The sequence below is a fragment of the Colletotrichum siamense genome, assembly GCF_013390195.1.
Source record: "Colletotrichum siamense strain Cg363 chromosome Unknown KSG_Cg363_contig03, whole genome shotgun sequence".
Lineage (NCBI taxonomy): Eukaryota > Fungi > Ascomycota > Sordariomycetes > Glomerellales > Glomerellaceae > Colletotrichum > Colletotrichum siamense.
Genome location: NW_023501016.1, coordinates 2,819,519 through 2,832,862, shown reverse-complemented (window position 1 = coordinate 2,832,862; position 13,344 = coordinate 2,819,519). Strand labels below are relative to the sequence as shown.

General features: G+C 56.6%; 4 protein-coding genes across 4 annotated transcripts; 3 read left to right on the top strand and 1 right to left on the bottom strand.

Annotated features, from left to right (window-relative positions):
* Nucleotides 1-2,161: 2,161 nt before the first annotated feature.
* Nucleotides 2,162-4,997, top strand: CGCS363_v004754 (Uncharacterized protein; the record flags this gene model as incomplete). The annotated part of the gene is made up of 4 exons (XM_036636603.1): nt 2,162-2,278; nt 2,376-2,629; nt 2,688-4,060; nt 4,111-4,997. The coding sequence occupies 4 exons, from the start codon at nt 2,162-2,164 to the stop codon at nt 4,995-4,997; spliced, it is 2,631 nt and encodes an 876-aa protein (XP_036497222.1).
* Nucleotides 4,998-5,702: 705 nt separating this feature from the next.
* CGCS363_v004753 (uncharacterized protein) lies at nt 5,703-8,720 on the bottom strand (the record flags this gene model as incomplete). Its single annotated transcript, XM_036636602.1, has 1 exon — nt 5,703-8,720. The coding sequence occupies one exon, from the start codon at nt 8,718-8,720 to the stop codon at nt 5,703-5,705; it is 3,018 nt and encodes a 1,005-aa protein (XP_036497225.1).
* Nucleotides 8,721-10,201: 1,481 nt separating this feature from the next.
* On the top strand, nt 10,202-11,482 carry norB-0 (Norsolorinic acid reductase B; the record flags this gene model as incomplete). The annotated part of the gene is made up of 4 exons (XM_036636601.1): nt 10,202-10,493; nt 10,541-10,686; nt 10,738-10,862; nt 10,912-11,482. 4 exons carry the CDS (start codon nt 10,202-10,204, stop codon nt 11,480-11,482), a joined length of 1,134 nt encoding a protein of 377 aa, XP_036497224.1.
* Nucleotides 11,483-12,067: 585 nt separating this feature from the next.
* CGCS363_v004751 (uncharacterized protein) lies at nt 12,068-12,809 on the top strand (the record flags this gene model as incomplete). The annotated part of the gene is made up of 3 exons (XM_036636600.1): nt 12,068-12,261; nt 12,311-12,744; nt 12,802-12,809. 3 exons carry the CDS (start codon nt 12,068-12,070, stop codon nt 12,807-12,809), a joined length of 636 nt encoding a protein of 211 aa, XP_036497227.1.
* Nucleotides 12,810-13,344: the final 535 nt, after the last annotated feature.

Genomic DNA, 13,344 nt, shown 5'->3' with positions numbered 1-13,344 from the left:
CTCGATTCGACTAATATTGGAAGAATCTTATCCTGAACAGAGTTCGACGGCAAAAGAGAACGGACAGCTGTGTCATTGCTCCTGGGTCGTGCTTGGCGGTGAAAGCCGTGAAAGAACGGGAATTGGAAATGTGATATCGCGGAGATGGTAATCTGACAGCGCTGGATCCCTGCATGTTTGAATTTTGCGTTCCAGGCGAGAGGAGAGCCCTGCTTTTGCTGGCCCCAGCTGGGTGGCTCGAGCTCCCGTGATGATCTGCACGGAAGCAACCAAGCTGGAGCTGCTGATCCGTTTGGGAGCCATATTGAGACGTGGGGCACATCTGACTCTGGAGTTCTCTTGCTGCAGCTGCCCGGGACTGCGCGCTTGTTTTCACGGATGAATGCTTTGGATGCAGAGGAGACTGATGATTGCATTGAGAGCAAAGAAACCACTCAACCACTCAAGACGAGGTGGCATGGTGGGATGGACCATTGCGATGTCTGACTATCGACCACAGCTAGCCACTCGCCAGGGAACCCAACACCTCTTTGATGGTGCTTGCAAGTGGCCGTTTGTGACTGATCCCTCAAAGTCAATGTTTGGAACGGTCTCACCCTGGAGCCCACATGCATTTGCAGACTTGACAGCGGGCCAACTTCAGATGGACATCAGCTCAAAAAAGCGAGGAATGCCGCCAGGAGCTAGTGGCAGATAAACAGCCATTCCAGACAGCTGGAATCGCTCGGCGCTGATCAACAGCAGGATCAAGTGCGGGGAAGCTGACGGGAGTTGCGTTCGAGTGTGCAGTAGATCAACAACCTTGTGTTGCCAGGTTCTCCTCGGTCCCACAGAGATACCATGGATAGCTGGGCAGGGCAGAAATGAAGACCAGAGGCACCGGGCGTGCTGTGCTTCGCGGCCGAACTTAAGCTTAAGACGCGCCCAACAAAGTGACGGCTTTGGGCAGAATGGGAGAGCAAAGCCGGCCGGTTACGCGCGCCTGCAGGGTCCTCGACGTCTAACCCGATGGTTCCGTGCCTCGAACTCGTGGAGCCTGAAGTCGCACAAAAAGACGAGTAGCGAGCTCATCCCGGCACTTGATGCCTGATGCTTAGTCACCCGCGTCCCCACTTGGCGGCAAAACCGCAGACGAGCGCCTACTGAATAGAGGCAATTAGACGAGCAGCCGCAGGTTGACGCACTCCCAAAGACCGGAACTGGCCCGTGCACCGGACACTCAGTATCCACTTTAGTTAGGTAGTGCGGGTCACATACCGCTGGGCAGGAAACAGCACGAGGAGAGGAGACACTGGCCCGTGGGAGGGCAAGGTTCCAGTCCCGGTGCAGTGTCGGGTTGGGGGCAAAGTGTGGTGCGGGCAGCTGGCACTGGGCGACCGGCGCGAACTGCCAGGGAATCGTGCAGCGTTCGCCTCCTGCCCGCCGACCCTTGCGGCCCACCGCCCACCGCCGCCCACAGTGCCAGCGGACGGCGGACAGCGGGCAGCAGCGCAGCGTACATTCCGTCCCAGCCCAGCAAGCACACACTGCCTAGCACCCCGTCCCCGTCCCAGTCCCAGTCCCTCCCAGTCCAGTCCTCGCCTTTCCTGTCCGACCGACCGGATACAGCCTCAAAGTTCTCTCCATCTCATCATCAACCCCGTCCCACGCAACCCGACAAAAAATTGCGCCGCGTCGCCCCCGACGATCCGCTCCGGATTCTCGCATCGCCGGTCTTCATCTCGGACTCGCGCTGCCTGCCATTGCTGCTCCCGACTCCGTTATCGCAGTCGCGTCAGCACCCATCCTTCGCTCACCCTACGTTGCCTTGCGTCGCTCAAGTCCCGGCGCCCGCCAATCGCGCGACCCGACCGCCCCCTCCCATTTTGATGGCTCCCTGATCACTTCGTCCCTACGTCACCCGGCACTTCACGTTGCCACAAACCATCGACAACCGCATCGACGACGACGACTTCCACCGTCTTGAGTCTCGTGCCCGACCGATCTCTCGACTGCTGCGAGCCGCGCCCCATTCCAGGCGCGACCGACCGACGGGAAAGTGGCGCTCACCATCCTTAGCCAGACCGACGCTGAGCTGTCCCTTCAACAACACCTCGACCTCGCCCCCGATATCCTCAGCTACCCCCGTCTCAGCACCGAGGGGGGCACCGAACCATTGATGATGGCACAACCCGTGCCTCATCATGCGACGGACAAGAAACGCGTCAAGGTCTACGAGCTGCGCAACAATGACTGGTTCGACCGAGGCACCGGCTTCTGCACCGCTGCTTTTATGCAGGTACGTCATGTTGCGCGCCTTCTCGATCGTCACGCGTCGTCACGGTTGGGCTGCTTTTATCGTCGGATCAGATGCTAACCCGATCGCGTGCCACCAGACGGAAGATGGCCAACCTCGCGACCCCCGGGTCATTGTCGAATCGGAAGACCACCCCGACCGGCTGCTATTAGAGACCAAGATTTGCAAGGAAGACGGATTCCAAAAACAGCAAGGCAAGCCGCACATTGATGCTTCGTCTGGCGCATATCGACTGACTGAAGAAACAGAGACCCTGATCGTCTGGACGGAACCCAGCAACGGCATCGACATGGCCCTGTCTTTCCAGGAGGCTGAAGGGTGTGCCTTGATTTGGTACGGAGTTGTCTCGCCACTCAAGCGCGACCTTGTCGCTAACGATTGTCTCTTGTAGGAAATTCGTCAACAGCGTACAGCAGACCTTCCAGGGCGGGCTGGTCGCAGCGGATGACAGCCTCTCCGACGACCTCGCCATGGAGCTGCCAAGCACCATCAGTCTCCCTGCGGCAGAGATTGGAAACCTCCCAGAGATTGAGGCCAGCATGCGCATCATGAGCCAAACGGCCAGCGGGCGAGACGCCTTGGTCAAATGCCTGACGCCTCCGGGTGACTACATTGCCCGCCTGCTCCCTTTGGTCGAGATGGCCGAAGACCTCGAGAGCCTCCCCGACTTGCACCGGCTGTGCAACATTATGAAGAACATCATCCTGCTGAACGACACCGCCATCATCGAAGCGGCGGTATCGGACGCATTCGTCATCGGAGTGGTCGGCGCCCTCGAATACGACCCCGACTTCCCGAGCCACAAGGCGAATCACCGACACTGGCTGGGTAACCAGGGGCGATACAAGGAGGTGGTCCCTATCGAGGACGACAACATTCGCAAGAAGATCCACCAGACATATCGCCTTCAGTACCTGAAAGACGTCGTGCTCGCTCGCATCTTGGACGACCCCACGTTCTCCGTCCTGAATTCGTTGATCTTCTTTAACCAGGTCGACATCGTCCAGCACCTGCAGGGCAATTCCGGGTTCCTCAGCGAACTCTTCAGCATCTTCAAGCCGACCCAGCCGGACCAGAAGAAGAAGAAGGACGCCGTGCTCTTCATCCAGCAGTGCTGCGCCATCGCGAAAAATCTTCAGCCGCCGGCGCGCCAGACGCTATTCGCGAACTTCCTCCATCACGGACTCTTACAGGTCATCAACTTTGGTTTGCGTCACAACGACGTGGGCGTCCGCGTGGGTGCAACTGATGTTCTCGTGGCTTTGATCGACCACGATCCCCAGTTGATCCGCCACACAATCTACCGACAAATCACGGAACGCACAGTGCCACTTACCGATTCCCTCATCGATCTCCTTTTGGTGGAGTGCGACCTCGGTGTAAAGTCACAAATTTCAGACGCGGTGAAGGTTCTCCTCGACGTGGTACTGAGCCAACACCCCCCTCCACCAGAGCCTGTCATCGCCCCCAAGGCCAGTGCCGAATTCAACTCTCGGCGACACATTGACGTACAGCAAGATGTATATGTTAACACCTTCTACATCAACTCGGCGCCGCGTCTGTTCAAGCCACTCTTCGACTTGAAGGAGCGCAAGGACATGACCTTCCCGCTTCAGCAGGCCTCCATATTCACGTATTTGATTGAAATTTTGTGCTTCTTCATCAGGCAGCACGGACATCGCGCGAAGCAATTCATTCTCGAGCATGACGTGCTTCGTCGAGTAGCTCAGCTGCTGGCGTGCCCGGAGAAGTATCTGAAACTGGGTAAGCTCAATCGCAAGGATCACAAGGCCTCTGCTAACCACCACTCACAGTTGCCGTTCGCTTTTTCCGCACTTTGGCAAACTTGCAGGACTCCTTCTGGGACAAGCACATTATGGATCACGGGATCTTGCTGCCGCTCCTCGACCTGGTGTCCAAGTCGATGCCTCGTGACAACCTGCTCAGCTCAGCTTGCCTGGAGTTCTTTGTCTACATCAACGCACAGGATAACAAGAAGGACTACTGCAAGTTCTTGGTCCACAACTACCGAGAACGACTGGTCGCGCTCAGCTACGAGGACACCTTCAAGTCCATGGTCGCTAACTTCGACCAAACGCAAGGCTTCACTCTCGACCTCTACAACGAGTCGGAAGAGGACCACACAAAGAGGATGGGCAACCCTCACACAAGGCTGGCGGAACAGCTCCACGTGGATAGCGAGCAAGACGAGTACTTCAACACGTCTGACGACGAAGAGAACCCCGAGGCTCAGGCGTTCGATAAGATGAATGCGACAAATGGTTTTGACGGGTCGACGACTTCATCAAAACCACTGGTGGACTACCCCTCAGACGACGAGGCGGACGAGAACGCGGAAAACACGGACCCCGAGGTCTTGCCAACATCGGGTGAAAAGCAAGAGGGAGCAGACGGCATTTCCGATACGAGCAGCGAGTCGTCGTCGGTGGCGCCACCAGAACGACTGTCGGAAAAGCGGCGTCGTGAAGAGGACGACGACGACGAGCTCGGCAAGATGATGCAGAACAAGCGGAGGAACAGCAGCTCCGCGGGCTCGAACGCTTCCATGACGTCGGGCATCGTTAGGAAGAAGAAGAGCTTCGCAGACCGGACAAATCCGGCAGCGCCTAAGAAAATTGCCATCAGCATATCGCCATCCGTAAAAACGGGCGGTACGGCAAGGTCGGACGACGAATCGTAGGCGATCACGCCCGTTAACCATCTGCATGTTCGGCTATGATTGGTGATGACTGTTTCTATCTTGCTTTTATCCAAGGACGGGCGAGTTCGGTGGCCGAGGCGTTATTATCACAAAGTTCACACGGAACGGGGAAATCGAGAAGAATTGCCGAGAGTAGCTAGAGACAGAGAAAGTGAGAGAGAAGACTTTGCCATGCGGACCAGAGGCTAGAAAGTGTGTCCTGGCCAAGGACAAGCAAAGACGCCAGGCAAGAGGGCAAGTTGACATTTTGCAGGGTGTGCCGGCGAAGGCCCTCCTGAGGAGGACCAGAATGGAGAAGGCTGAGGGCCCTGTGGGCTGGGATCGTTGGCTACGTGTACCATACTTGTTGAGATGCTTCTCCAAAGGCTCGCGTGCGGCCTGCGGGCTTGTTTATTCTTCCTACGAGGCTTTTCATCGGGCGCGTAGATCCCCCCTTCTCTGAGCAAATACCAATTTGGCTTGAATCAAATGATGGAAGTGTCCGTTATGTGACTCGAATCATGATTCACTTGTGAGCTGCATCTTGTGAACTGAAATATGCCTTATATTTGGCACCTTACGGTCTATGTGTCTAGATTTACGCTTTACATTTAAATGTACACATATTTGTACATGCATAGTCCCGCCTCATCATCGTGTTCCTGTCCAACTGTGGCAGTTCAGGTATGCCTCCTGAGTGACGTGCTAGTAATACGCCCCGTCAGCTGAGTGCCGCCTCTCCGGGTGCTCGTCGCCCCAAGCTGGCTCATCGTAATCGCTGTCTGAGTAGGCCTCGGCGCTCTCCCGCTCCCACCTGGCGGCAAGTTCTGCGGCGGCGGCCTCCTGCTGGGCAGCGACACCGGTCAAGAACGTGGCCGCACGCTTGGCCTTGGCCATGCTCAGCGCCTCGGCTGTGCGCTCGCGTCCCGTCGCGGCGTCAATCATCTCCTCCTGCGCGTCGGCCTTGGAGGTGTGGTGCTCCTTGCCAAGGGCATCCCGCGCCGTCTTGACAAAGTCGAGCGTCGCCAGGTCGGATTGGATGAGCTCCTCGGCCTTTTCGGATTGGGAGGCGACGCGGAGGTAGCGGATGGCCCAATTGAGAGACTGGCGGCAGGCGCGCGTGAAGCGGTACTGGCGCTCCGCCAGCTGGGAGATGACCCAGCGCAGCTTGTCGTACTCGTGGCGCGCCGTGTAGGCGTGGAGGAGGTTTTTGAAGTTGGAGAGGCTGTAGCACAGGTCGCCGTGCCCATTGGTATTGGCGGCGGTGACGCAGATAGTGATGGCCTCACGGTAGTTGCGTACCGTAAGGCAGACCCGCGCGGCGCGGTCAAAGACGCTGTCTGCGATGTGGATGCCGTCGCTCTGCAGGCCGAACAAGACGCCCTTGATATCGTGGAACGGCCAACCGCGGCCGCCTTTATTGCCCTCAGCCTGGTGATACTTTTCGATCTGATCAAGCTTGGCAAAGACCACGGGGATGACGGCATTGCTGATGTCGTGCCCATCCGACTGGGCCTTGGACAGCAGGGTTTTGGCTCTCGGACAGGCTATGCCGTTGCTGCTGATGCTGGCCTGTACGGCCAGGCGCAGGCATCGGCTCGAGAACCCCATGTTGTTGTGCACCGCGCGGTTGTAGATGGAGTTCACCACGCCCCAGTTCTCATGCTGGGCCTCCAGGAGCATGCGCTCGTATGTCTTGCGCTCGTCGGCGGGACTGAAGCGGTGGGCGTTCAACCGGACGCGTTTGGTCACGACGGGCAAGGGGACGCTGGACAGCTGCTTGTACACCTTTTCGACAGCAGCGAACTCCTCCTTCGAGACCCCGCTTCGGGAGAGCTCGAGATATAGCTCCCTCATGTGCTCGTCGCTGTACGTCCAGTCGCGCTTGCAGCTCTTGAAGACGGCGTGCCAAAAGAGCGGGTCGGTCTGGTACCCTGCGCCTCTGCAGAACCTCAGCCACCGGACCATTGCCTTGATATCGTGGCATTTGCCGTGCCTGTCGGCGATGAAGCGGACCAGGTAGCGGTCAGGAGTCACGCCAAGCTCCTGGATGTATGTTTCCAGGAACGTCTCAGTCTCTCCCCAGGTGTGGCTCTTTGAGTAGATTTCGAGGATGCTGACGAAGATGGCATTGAACTTTACCCGCTGCTCCTCGGGAAACGGCTGCAGCGCCTTGAGGGAATTGAAGTCGGCGCGAACTGCATCCCAAAGTCCCTTGCTCGCCTTCTGCTTCGCAAATGCACCACGAAGCTCCATATCCTTCCACGCGTTGGGATATTCGATGCAAAAACTCTCAAAGTCTCTCTTTGCCAGTGCTAAGTCGTTTGCCTCGAGGCGGATCCGCACAATCGTGTGCCGGATGGCGTACGTATGTTCGATGCCGTAAAAGTCGTTGTCCAGCACATGATTGATGAGTTCCAGCGCGCCCGTGTAGCCGCGTGAGCGCTCCCACTGCTGCCACAGGATGGACTCGACCCATGTGCTTTCAACCAGCCAGCCGTCGCGCTGGCTGAAGCGGCACATGGTATCCAGAACCTCGAGTGCGGCGTAGTTGTGCGACTTGATCACGCAGTCAACCGCGAGGTCGCACATTTCCCTGGTCTGGAAGCTCGGTCTCAGGCTCTGGTACGACGAAACGAACGTGTCGATGGCCAGCGTGTATTCGTTGTGTTTGGCCAGCTGGCAGATGAACCAGGTCGTGTCAGAGAGCTGGGCTCTTGCAATGTACTTGACTCTGCCAAATACTTCCGTAATGAGGGTGCTGCGCTGCAGTTCCAGAGCCCTGGAAATCACATTCTTGCCCATTGCGATGTATTGCTGGCGCACACGGGAGGGGGCCTGGTCGATATCGGCAATGTCGGCCAAGTACAGCCTCCTGATCTGTCTGATGTGATCCGTCCGCGCAGTTTCCCCGGTAAATTTCTCCAATATGAGGGCCTCCATGAGCTCCATTGGCCGGTGCGCCAAGTAGTCGCCCAGACTGATCGGGCCATGGTTGACAATGATCCGCAGAATCTCCCCAGCGTCCGTGTAGTGGCCCTCTTGCTGGCATGCGATACACAATAGCGTAGATAACTTGATGAGCCAGTCGGGAGGTTCCCGACAGTCGGCGACGGAGGCTTGTGCTCGACGCACCAAGTCTACGGCCGCAGTCGGCGCATACTGGTTTGGATCTGACGGCGAATAGCGGGGTCCGTCCACATTCCCCAGGTGAGGATTATCTCTCAAGAACTCATCGAGCGTGTGGGCAAGCCTTCTCGTCGGCACAATGGGCTGGACAGGCTGAAATTGCGACTTTCTGGCTGCCGCAGCAGGTCTTTGATGTCGGGGCTCCCCTGATGAGCGGGACACCGGCGCCGTTCCATCAGATTCTTTCTGCTCCTTCTTTTCTTTCGGGCGTGTTGGCCGTCGGGGGTCGGGCCCAAGCCCCTGTGAAGCTTCGTACAGCTCGGCTGAAGATCGGCTCTTCGACCTTCTTGACCAGCCCGAGAAGTCTGGGTCGGTTCGGACTTCCTCCTGCAATGCCTCGATCGTGGCTCGCCCATTGGTGCTATACCGTTTCAAGGACTTCAACTTCCGCCCATTCTCGACGGCGGACCGAGCAATCTTTATGCGTTGGCGCCGCTCCTCTGCCACCAAGACGAGCGAGCAAGACGTCCCAAAGAGAAGGCCTCGCAGCGCATGGAGAGCGGCCTTGGAGGGGACTGGTGGGGGTGCAGACATTGCGCGAGCTCGACAATGTCCATGACCGATTCGGTTCGTCTATCGACTCATCTCGGAGGGCATGCGATCAATCGTTCGGGCGTGGGCGTCGTGGTGCAGCGGGAGCATGCCAATCGGCTGTTGGGAAGCACCAGGCAAATATCGAGAAACCCTTGTCGAGACCAGAATTATCGTACCATCGCCTAGCTGCCCTCGGTCGCGGTGCTCCGGGCCGCGGTGGTGGTGAAAATTCACCGGCACAGTAATTTTCCGGTGCCGTGCCGAAAGCCAGGCGGTTGGTCACAGGCGGGTGCCCTGCAGACTGCCGTAGCAACTCCACTGCATCTCCCAGTCCTTTGCACCACTACACGCTGCAACCCTCCCAAGCGAAGCCGAATGAGGTGTCATTGAGTAGGTCGGCAAGTTCTTGCAACGGAGCCTCTAATTAAATGTCTAGGCGATACCAGTGAGAGCGATGGTCCCGTTATAGCGGGTCATTCAGCACCCAAAATGGCTTCATCCATTCCTTTGGTATTCTTTAATCTGATGGTAAGGTAAGTAGCTACGGTTTGCAGACGTTTCCAGGTGCTTTGGATATCTTTATGTTGCCGTTGTACGGTCTTGCGCTTCGTATGCACCAGCGAGCCGGTGATAATGCCTGCTCACCGGCGGGATGGCTCTAGCCATGTGCAACGACACTTGGATGACCTTGGCATCAGCAACTAAGGCAGGAACGCCAGCATCGAGAACAGCAGTTCTGGCCTCGTTGACAACGTTGACTGTGTTGTGCGTGCTCACATATCAATCCCCAAGGCAAGGAGAAAGTTGCTCCGACTGCTTATGAATCCAGCTTGTCCAAAGTAGCACAGTTGCCATGTAGTTCCATTCGCCGCCTCAATCGGGCCTGCAGCCGGACCCCGCTAGCGCCTCAATATGCGAGACCATACACAATGCGAAGAATGCGAAGAGCACAATCCGAAAGCCCCTCCATGTTCGGGATTAAGACCGGTGTTTAACCAAACCACGAAGCAAGGTCATCCACTGCCGTGGCTGGGTCTCTGTGCAGGGCCTTGTTACATGGCACACGCGAGCTGGAGCATCACGGACTTAAGGCCGGTGCAGGAGCTAACTCTAAATGCCCACATATCCAATGGGACTACCGCATGCTTGAAGGCACTCGTCGAGCAATGATGAGATCACCCGCAACTGGATCTACAGCCTGCATTGCCGGCTGGGGCTGGTCCACGGGTGCGCCTCCAAGCAGCCAGTTGCACAGGTAGCGACCCGTAGTCGGTTTCGCGTCCAAGTGGGAAGGAAGCAAAGAGCGGTATAAGTTTCAACCCCTCCTTCCTCTTGGATGCCCTCTATTCACATCACCAATTCGGCACTTGAACATCACCGCTTCACTTTGAATCAACTTCACCCATCACACCTCATTTTCCCTCATCCTTTGCAACATCAAATTACACCTCCAGCACTGCACCCCAGCCGTCACACTCATCATGTCCGCCCTACCTATGGCAGCTCCCCCCAAGACCCCTCTGGGTCGCTACCGCATGCTCTCCCCTACCGCCTCCGTTCGAGTGAGCCCTCTCTGCCTCGGCGCAATGAACTTTGGCAATGCCTGGGAGGGTTACATGGGAACGTGTGACCAGAAGACCGTCGAGGGCATTCTCGACTTTTTCTACGACCAGGGCGGCAACTTCATCGATACCGCCAACAACTACCAATTCGAGGAGTCCGAGGCCTGGATCGGCGAGTGGATGAAGAAGAGAGGCGTCCGCGACCAGATGGGTACGATTGTCGAGCTCGTCACCAGTTCCTCACTAACACAGCTCTAGTCATCGCGACCAAGTACACCACCAACTTCAAAGCCGGACCGGGCGCCCCTAACATCATGGCTAACTTCACCGGCAATGGATCCAAGAGCTTGCACACATCCGTCGAGGCGAGTCTTCAGAAGCTGCAAACCAGTTACATCGACCTCGTGAGTTTCGAAATCTTCAGTTGCCAAGTGACGTCACTGATTCGCGCCTAGCTCTATGTGCACTGGTGGGATTATTCCACGTCGATCCCAGAGCTGATGCAGTCACTGAATCATCTCGTGGTGACGGGCAAGGTTCTCTACCTGGGCATCAGTGACACTCCGGCGTGGGTTGTCAGGTACGTGAGGCGCAGCATCGGATAGAAGAAACTACTGACGCCCACGCAGCAAGGCAAATGAATACGCCAGGAACCATGGCCTTCGTCAATTCTCGGTCTACCAGGGCCGCTGGTCTGCCGCCTCTCGCGACTTCGAGCGTGAGATCATCCCAATGACGAAGGCCGAAGGCATGGGCCTGGCCCCCTGGGGTGCTCTGGGCGGCGGCGCTTTCAAGACGGAAGAGCAACGCAAGTCCCAGGAGGGCCGCAAGGTTCAGGCCAGCGAAGCGCAAATCAAGATCAGCCAGGTGCTGGAGAAGATTGCCAACCGCAAGGATACCATCATCACCTCCATCGCGCTCGCATACGTCATGCACAAGACGCCTTACGTCTTCCCCATCGTCGGCGGACGTACCGTCGACCATCTGAAGCAGAATATCCAGGCGCTGACGCTCAACCTGAGCGACGAGGACATCCAAGAGATTGAGGCGGCTGTACCGTTCGACATGGGATTCCCTCACAACTTCCTGTGGGGAGAGAAGGCCCCGTCGGCCCCTGGAGAAGTCTGGCTGTTGAACATGGGAGGAACCTTTGATTACGTCCCCGAGCCCAAGGCCATTGCGCCCAAGGAAGGACAGTAGAGCTGGAGAATCAGGTCTCACCGCACGAGTTGGCGCCCGACGGACTACTGAATGTGTATGATAAGTGGGATGGGCATACTAGCACCAAAAAATGAAGCCATGACAACGCATTATACTTTTTTTTCGAATTGTTTGAAGGCATGTGTTTCGGAAGTATGAGGGTGTCGTTGACATTGTGTTTGGGGGCCTTGAGCCTCCCGCCGATCGATCTGAAAATGGAAACTGCATGTCAGATTTTGGTCCATGGGGCACACAAGTTCCATCTGCCTTCGCACGATAAGTGTATAGAGCAGATTGGCTTACAGTCGATTTGATACATAAATATCCGCCGCCTTAATAGCCCTCGGGAGCAGACGCCATGCTAGTTGCTCTGTACTGGACACCGCATGGCTCCTTCCTGACGCAGCACTAAGCACTTCCTTCCTCCTCGGCAGGCAAGCACCGCCTGACAGGGCACCTTCCAACTTCAAGTTCGAAGAGCAAACTCTTCATGACAGGCGTTTTGTCGCCTGCAACTACATGTCATAGAATCAAGAACAATTTGCCCGCCACATCACAACGCCTACTTGACACTCATCTTACATTATGCGCCGCCAATCTGAGCGCCCCCGTGGCCGCACCCTCAAAACTTATTCGAAGAAACCCCAGAGCCGCAGGTCCCTTGGCGCAGAAATATACCGCGACTTGACGGCTGGCAATAACTCTAGGGTTTCGAGCGGCGACGAATCATCCATCCGGGGAACTCCACCTATTGTCGGTCATCGCACCCCTTCAGCATCGTAAGTTATCCACGAGCAGAATTTGGGCCTGAAGACTGACAGTATGAAGGTTTCAAAGGGATGAAGAGAGCTTGCCTAAGACCAAGGAGAGTATCGCACTTACACCCGAAGAAACACACCATGACAGAGTTCAGCGTACCAAAGACCCCTATCACATTCAGACCTCGTCCATCAGCCTAGAAGAAGCTTCATCGCAAGATGATGACGATTCATCATCGAGGGACCAGCAGTCGCAATCCGATAGCTCGCCAAATTTGGGCGTCACATCCGTCGGACGGGGCGCTACACACTCGGCCATCAAAACGGAACCACGAGACTCGCCTGAGGCCTTTCCCGATGCGATGGACCGGAGTCGTGTTCCACAGCTTCATACTAAAACTGAAGGCTCTCCATTTCAGAGGCGGAAAAGAAAGAGAGCAGAGTCTCCCTTTGGGTCTGACTTCTTGGTGGCCCACCAGCCGCGACGGTTTAACCAACAAGAAGGTAAGTGACGTCGATGCGATGCTATAAAGATATGCTGACATTGCCGTAGCTTGGAAGGAACCTGATACTTCAAAGAAACGAAGTCTTCCCGTTGTTTTCGGCCCTAGAACGCCTAGTCCCGTCAAGATGCAGGGGCGCCGGAAGGTTGCAGAGATACACCCACAAGATTATAAAGTGTTGCTATCTGCGTCCCCAGTGATGCCGACCCTTCAGCGGGGTGTTCGAGACGGATTCGAACGCCGCGAGGTTCCGAAGTTCAGCAAACAATATTTCGATGGCAAGCGGCGAAGAAGGCCACCCCCAACACCCGGCCTTGGGTCGCTTCTGAGTGCCGAGAAATCGAGGGAGGTAGCTATTCTTAAGGAAGGACCAGGAACTAGAAAGACAGTGTCAGATCCCGCCAACGCGTATCTCATGTCGGGGGAAATACTGGACGAGCCTCAGGAAGTATCTCGCACAGAGTCGATGGCCTCTTCCAGCAATCGGAACGCTGATGTACGGCCTTCCGTCGAACGGCTTGCCAGTCATGTCTCCCACTCGGGCAACCCACACGACGATGGCAACCTCGAGAATGATGGAGCTGTGAGCAAAAATACCGGC